This window comes from Phyllostomus discolor, chromosome 2 (genome assembly GCF_004126475.2).
Source record: "Phyllostomus discolor isolate MPI-MPIP mPhyDis1 chromosome 2, mPhyDis1.pri.v3, whole genome shotgun sequence".
In the NCBI taxonomy this organism is placed as follows: Eukaryota; Metazoa; Chordata; class Mammalia; order Chiroptera; family Phyllostomidae; genus Phyllostomus; species Phyllostomus discolor.
The window spans coordinates 175,140,950-175,148,595 of record NC_040904.2 but is presented as its reverse complement, the minus strand read 5'-3'; the positions used below and the strand labels follow the sequence as shown (position 1 = coordinate 175,148,595).

Genomic DNA, 7,646 nt, shown 5'->3' with positions numbered 1-7,646 from the left:
AAGTGAGAATCCAGCCAAGATTTCAAGCAATCTCAAGCAATTGAGTTATGAAAGAACACTTGTAATTCAGAGCCACCATAAAAAGAACTTGGTACTCAACCTAAAATCTTCTTTGGAACCTTGCAAAGCTGCACTCTAGGAGCAGGGGTGAAGCAGAGGCAGGACTAGCCTAACAGAGTGTGCACTCCTGCAGGGGAACGCCTGATGAGATGTAGGTGACCCACTGGATACGAACCATCCGTCAGTATGAAAACAGAGAGAATACCCTGGGGAGAAGAAAACAAACTTTCTAGAAATTCTACAATTTTCCAGACATGTTTCAGGTTAAATATAAATTAGAAAGCAAAGAAACAGGACGAGAGAGAGTATATATATATATATATATATATATATATATATATATATATATCTCAGCATCCAAGATATTGAAGTTATCAGACATAAAATTTAAAATAGAGGTGGTTAATATGCTCAAAAAATACACAAAGTGTCCCTAAAAGTGAATGGAAAATGAAGACCTTTCTGGTAAAACAAAATTGAGAGAATTTATCACCAATAAACTCTAAAAAGAAAAAATAGAGTTTTTAAGGCAAAAGAAACATTATCTCAGATGGAAGTACTGAAATGTAGGCCATAATGGTGAAAAATGGAAAAGATATGTGCGTAAGTATAAAGTACTATAAACTGTACAAAATGAATGACTCATTTAATTGAGTTTAATATATAGGTGAAATTAAAATATATTACAACAAAATCACAATAGTGCAGTTAAGTTTACAATTCTGGCATTATCTGGGAGGTGGTATAAGTACTAATTTCTCTAGAATCAAATAAATCAGGATACATATTATGATCTCTAGTGACACTAAAAGAATAGTGTAAAAATATATAAACTGGAGGCTAATAGATTGGTGATTTTATTCTGAAATAAGAAAAAGTATTTGAGTAATCAAAAAATAAGTCAGGTAAGGAGAAAAAACAAACATAATATGAGTGGAACAAATTTTTTAAAATAGTAAGACAGTGGATATTAATCTAAGTATATCAATAATTATATTAGTTCCCACTCTGGGAGATTACCTCCCTTATAAACTACATGTCTCTGCCGAGGGCAGAACACAAACTGAGATTTGTGGATTCTCTCCTGCCAGGTGGAGGGAACCCTAGTCAGGAGTGGCTGTGCGGAGCCACTTGCGAGATTGAGTAACGTTGCAGGCAGGAGATTCATTGGGATACTATTGGGCTATTTGAGAGGCTGAATAAATCAACCCCTTCTCTAAAGCAATGAGAAATAGGACAAAGGACTAAAGTAGACGGGAGATAAAGCATTCCCTTTATCTCTGACAAAGGTCACATTGGAGAAGGTGACTCACCACATCTTTAGGCAGATGGGCTTCCTGTTAATGAACCTCAGACTTAGATGAACCCCCCCCCCACCCCGTGTTCTGGCAGTAAGAACTCTCCACTGCAAACATGGCCTGCCCCTAGGGAGGCAAGCAGAATCCCTATATACAGGCTGGAGAAAAAGAGGTATTGATTCCTAGTAAAACAGGGAATGCAGGAAAGCTTTGCTGAAAATCAGCATTTAAGCTGAGGCTTAGTGGATGAGCAGAGCTTTGGTAGGTGTAGACAGGTTACATGTGAGGTAGTGCTATGGAAATGCTTAAATGCTAAACCAAAGTTATTACTACCACTTAGGAAATAGTTACAGGACATAGATTACCTAATGGAGGGTGCAGGCAAGATTTTGAATATTTATGCATCCCTTCTTAGAAAGTTAAATGGAATTCAGTCTTATCAACTGGTAGGTGGAATTCTGAGCTAGAACACAAATATGTAATACAGTTTTCCACATTTCTTCTCCACAACCAAATTCACATTCATCAAATCCTTCCCCCTTGTTGTGGAGCAGAAAATACAAGAATACATTAAAATCATAAATATTAGCATAGTAGAATTTGCAAGTCAACCCATCCTATTATGAATGCAGTTGCAGAGTTCTAACCTTCTATGTTCTTGCCCACACTCTGTGCAGGCTGGAATACTTCCCCGGTGGACAGTCAGCACCAGGAAAGGCAGCAAATGCTTGCAAGCATTGTCTTTTCTTCTGTTCTTGTTTACTGTCCCCACATTTACTGTTGCCTGCACATATGTGCAGGCACATGCATGAGTGAAGGCATTTAATCACTCCCAACACACACACACACACACACACACACATACCACCACCACCACACACACAATCTACCAAGAAATACAGGGCACAGATACAATCCCAAGGGAAGAATACAGTGCATTCTTCCAATACCTAAAATACAAATTATTTTTTCTTTCATTTTTAAGGCAGAATGTAGTCCAACATCCTTTTTGAAAAGAGTGTTTTATTTTGTTTAGTTTTGTTTTATTTAGTACATTTGATCAAAGGAAATTTCAGAGCAGAAATAACATAAGATCCTGGCACTTTCTTCTCAGACTATCCCGAATCCAGCACCTGTGGCTATCAGATGCCTCCAAGCTTCATTAGTCTCTTCTCTCCGGCTGCCTGCCTGTCTTTTGACCGTTTCACTGCTAATTAGCCGGAGAGCAGGTGGAAAGGGAGATGCTGCTAATCTCTGTTCACTCTCTTTGCAGTTCTGGTTTAGAGGGGGGATGGATAAATATGGAAAAAGTATGGTATACTGAGGTTTTAAAATTTTATTGGTATATTGAAATTCAGGCTTATCTTAAAATGTGATATTCTTGATGATCAACCTTTTGATTCAACTCACTTTCAATAATTCATTTGATGACCTGCTTATATACAGACAGCAAATGAGTAATTAAAAATGTGATAAATGACAAGACGAGAAGAGCAGGGCCACCCAGAGGCATGAGGGGCACATACAAAGAAATTCAAAGGCATTCACAGAGCAACGGAACTCCCATTTTCCCGTGTCTTCCTGGTTCTCAGACCAAGAAATGGTAAGAATTCATGACTGATTTGGAGTAATGACTTAGCTAATGACCTGCCTTTTAAATAAGAAGCTGAGATTTTTCACTTGCTGACCGATCTCTCAGAAGGCCCTTTGATAGTTCAGTACATTAAATTCATTCAATAATCTCCTCCCATCAGGCTGTTAAAGAGCCAAGCTACAAGTGTGTTCCAATTAAAATAAATTTTATTATTGAGAGAACCACAGAAGGGTGGTGCTGTAAGGACCTTTGGAATTATCACCCTAATATATGGATGATAAAAATTAGGCTTAGGTATTTAAGTGGTATTTTGCCAAAATCAGATAGCTGAGTTAGAATCTCAGGTCCTTCGACTCCAGTATATGGCATGGCAGATGCATTATACCCCTTCTGGTGAAGTTTCTAGAAACTCTATAACCGGCCTATATAAGAGGCTAAGCACATACATAAGTCCTTTGGACTTAAATTTCAAATCATTAATTTAAAACTACTGTATGTCCTCATAAAAAAAATAAAAAATGAAATGTACCCGTAACTCTCTTCATCTCTCCAGACTGTCATGCAATGACCTAACCCACCACTGTTTTTTAATAGGTTCTTATAATGTTTAGGGACTTTAAAGTTTGTTCTCAATGAATTTAAAGGGGGGTTTTAATGATTGTTCCTCTGTTTCATCAGGCTCCCCACTTTTAAAAAATTTTCTGGTGAAGAATTATTATCTAAAGTGTATGTTGAAGTTGTCCATCTCTAAATTATAGAATATGCTTTTTTGCTATTTGTTGAAAATAATGAACCAAACAATTTTGTTAATTTTAAACAGACTCTGATTTTATTATTTTAAAATGTTTTAATAAATAAATTTGATAACTAAATAAAAGGTATTTTATATAGTGTCTCTTGTCAGAATTATCTTGTGTAAATGTTAAGAGTTATCAAACTGATTGTTCTCTGTCAAAATAACTGAATCAGTGCTATTATTTCCATTAACTTATTTTGTAAGGTAAAGAGCTCTGAAAAAGCTGCTCTTTTTCAGAGCTCTAACCCTGAGTATATTTCTTCTCTCATCCTCCTTCCTAATTTGTAAGGTCAATGATACCGACCAACCTCGTTGACTAATAGCAAATCCTATCTCTGTCACATCAGCTTATCTAAACACATTAGGGATGCTCAGCGGGCCTGTTTCATGGAAATTAAATTAGCAAATAACTTTGTGATGAGAAAGTCATGAGGTCATGGCCACTATTGCTTTGAAACTAAATGAGCAAATCTTTAGAAGAGTTTATTTTTGCTCTTTCCATGATAAGACCCACTGGTCCTCTCTCTTAGATTTTGGTACTCAGAGCATCTCCAAGACCCAGGAGGTAACAGCAATGGCAGATGATGGGGTTGGAGGTGGTTTGATAAAGTATGAAATAAACAACAACCTTTCCTTATAAGGTTTAAACATGCTTCCTCTAAAACTGAGCAGAATTCTGTAATTTAAATTATAACTAGTATATCTTTAGATAATATTCTTAGTACAGACACCAGAGACTTGTGTTTATGATGTCAGTATAGTTTGTTAAATTATATACAAATACTTCCATTGAGTAAAGTAGTTGTTGGGAGTCACATCAATTTAAAGAATAATTTTATATGGATATTTATCTTACTCTCCAATGGAAAAACCTGTATGTAGTGGATGCTTACTCTGGTTGTGAAACTGAAATCTGAGATATGAACAGTACTGGGATGACCATGTATGAAAAGAGTGGTAAACGGAGCTCAGGCCCTGTTCTGTGGGTTCTCTCAATTTCCCTTTCCCATCCTCACAGGAAGCCCTTTCCAACAGTTCTGTACTCATGATGTACCAAGTCTTCCCTCATCAAGGGGACAGGGCAGCTTAAGAAAAGATCTAATGGCCCTGGATGGCGTACATAGCTCAGTGGATTGAGCGTGGGCTGGGAACCAGAGTGTCCCAGGTTCGATTCCCAGCCAGGGTACATGCCTGGGTCGCAGGCCATAACCCCCAGCAACCGCACATTGATGTTTCTCTCTCTCTCTCTATCTCCCTCCCTTCCCTCTCTAAAAATAAATAAATAAAATCTTTAAAAAAAAAAAGAAAAGATCTAATGAAGAAAAGCCTTTTAGAAAAAAAATGACAAGGTGCGCTTATTAGTTTTAAAAAGTCCCACGTGTTTCATCTCAGCACCTCCCTATATTATGTGGAATGAAAGACTCCACTGATTGTTAAGTAACTTTCAGGCACCAGCACAGCAAATGAAGGCATATTTGGTGGGCAGGTGGAGTGGGGTGCACAGCAATAGCGAATAATCGTCTCTGGAAGTTCTCGTTGTGCAGCCCCTAACAGCAACTCATGACATTTAGGCTCACATAACAAGTATTTCCACAACAGTAACAAACTCTGCTCTAGTTATACAGTCCTGGATAAACCATTCCACCCTTTTAATCTCGGTTTCGTCCTTCAGGCAATGGCAAGACAAGACTAAGTATTTTGTAATCTTACACATGGAACTAACCTCACACGTTTCTGATAATTATTGATAGCCATACAAAGGACAGATTTGTAACTGAGTTTGTTCCATTCTTAGTGGTTCACCCCCAGAAGGTTTGGACACACTATTATTTAGATAAGAAAAGGCACCTCTTTCATTTTTGCTGATCAGTTCAAAGAAAAATGACTGATGTTTGACAAGAAGGAAAAAATATTGATCTTATTTATTTTTGTTATTTTGGACTGATAAAGATAAATAAAATCTATAGGTTAATAAACTATACTGGCATAAATATTTAAGCTCAAAAAAGGGAATCATCATAATGTCATTAGAAATAAAATTTACAAAACAAAGTTATCCTTTTAAAGATTTTAATACATTCTTAAAAATGGACAACTTAGTATTACATAATTATATAATATTGATACTGTTGGATATGTGTATGTATATATTTTTCTCTTCAGTAAAATAGTTTCATGCTTATAAAAGTCACCCTAAGTCAACTTGGGACAAAGAGAACAACATACAGTAAAAATAAACCAAGTAGTAAATGTATAAGTAAGGAAAATATTATAAAGCAGTTACATTGTTGACACAAAAGAAAAAAATAAATACACTTTTCTATTATTTAAAGGCAGTTCACAATCATTTCCAGGAATTCTGTGAGGATTTAAGGCCATTTGTTCTAAAGAAATGTTTTAACTTGGACACAACATCACAAAACTGTAATTCTTGTAAAAACTGTACATGCAAAAACTCTTTACAATTAATTGTGGACAGGCAGATTAGTATATAGGAGTAGGTTATTTCGCAAATGTGTTGTGCACTAAGTCACATGGTTGTGTGTATTTAACTGGGAATTTCACAAAAAACTTCCAGCCGGTGCACCCTTGTGTGGCAATGTGGAAAGGTGATAAAGAATCCAAGAGAGCCAGTATCCCTTTGAATTAAAATATCTAGACAAGGTATAATGGAATAAAAATTTTAAAACTTCTGCTACATGGTTCACAGTTAAATATTCTGGGTTTTAGTCTTTCTAAATAGCATTATGATATAAAGAGGCTACACTTTTTACACAAAGTATTTTTTGTGCATTTTCAGTTCACAATGTTTGACTTTTGAAAAATTTCTACTTAGCAGTACAGAACATAAATTGACTGCAGTCTAAATTTAGAACCCAAGCTCCATGAAAAATGCACGTTCTTACAGGACATACATCTGCTAAGCTGAAACTCCCATACTTGGCAAATGCAGAGGAATTGATTACTAAGCAGATGCAGCTTCGTAAGACAATTCACTAGCTGAAGAAATATGCAAGTACCTTCCCTTTCCCTTGTTTGCAACTGTTTTTGTCCAGACAGTCATTCAAAGAGATATTGCTCTTGTAATTATAGCTATTGCAGTTTAGAAGACAAAGGATTCAATATGCAAAACTCTTATTCTTAAGAACAGTTATAAAAGTATTGAAATTTAAAAAGTAGTAACATGTAAACATTGATACAGAAAGACTGCTTTCCTATACATACAGCAGTCGAGGACAATATTTTAGTTAAAAACATAGTTTGTGCTTTTCCCCAACAACACATTGGAAACTAGCTGTTTCTGTCAAAAAAAAAAAAAGAAAAGAAAAGTAAATGTTCAGAGAAGACATCCATATTTTGCTTCAAGCATTCAGAGAATTTTTCTGTTGCTCATGCAACAACCATATTTACAGTTTTGGTTTAGGAAGAGAATAATTTTGGATCCCAGAAAGCATATTAACCAGTACTGCTGAGACCAAATGGAGGAAAGGTCCTCATTCCCTGGTTCGTTACAGAGCATCAGGACCAAGCCTGACTCAGCAGTTCGAACTGACATGCCATTCACGGTAACGTTTCGGAGCACAGTCATATTTGAGTCTGTAACACATGTGTAGGTGGGGTGTACGGGGGAGGCGCAGGCAAAGGCTTGATTCCTCGGGCCCTCATGTAAGAGAGGAACTGCTCAGGGATCTCAGCTAGGACATCTTTCGCCAATCTAGCCATACTCAGTATGTGGTTTCCGCTTCTGTCGATATAATCTCTGAAAGGCACAAACTAGAAAGCAGAAGTGAAAGAAAGTTAATTCACAGACTTTAGCATGCTAACTTAACAGACACAAATATCAGCACATGGATCTGTTGGCTGTAGGAGTATCGGAGACCAGAGTCACAAGAGATAG

General features: G+C 36.6%; 1 protein-coding gene across 1 annotated transcript in view; it reads right to left on the bottom strand.

Moving 5' to 3' along the window:
• Nucleotides 1–6,573: 6,573 nt before the first annotated feature.
• The window catches only part of CPNE8 (copine 8), a 175,436-nt gene continuing 174,363 nt past the window's right edge, over nucleotides 6,574–7,646 (bottom strand). Inside the window, exon 20 of the mRNA XM_028532678.2 lies at nucleotides 6,574–7,522. Coding sequence (XP_028388479.1) covers nucleotides 7,334–7,522 — 189 coding nt within the window. The 3' untranslated portion in view covers nucleotides 6,574–7,333. The remainder of the gene's footprint in view (nucleotides 7,523–7,646) is intronic.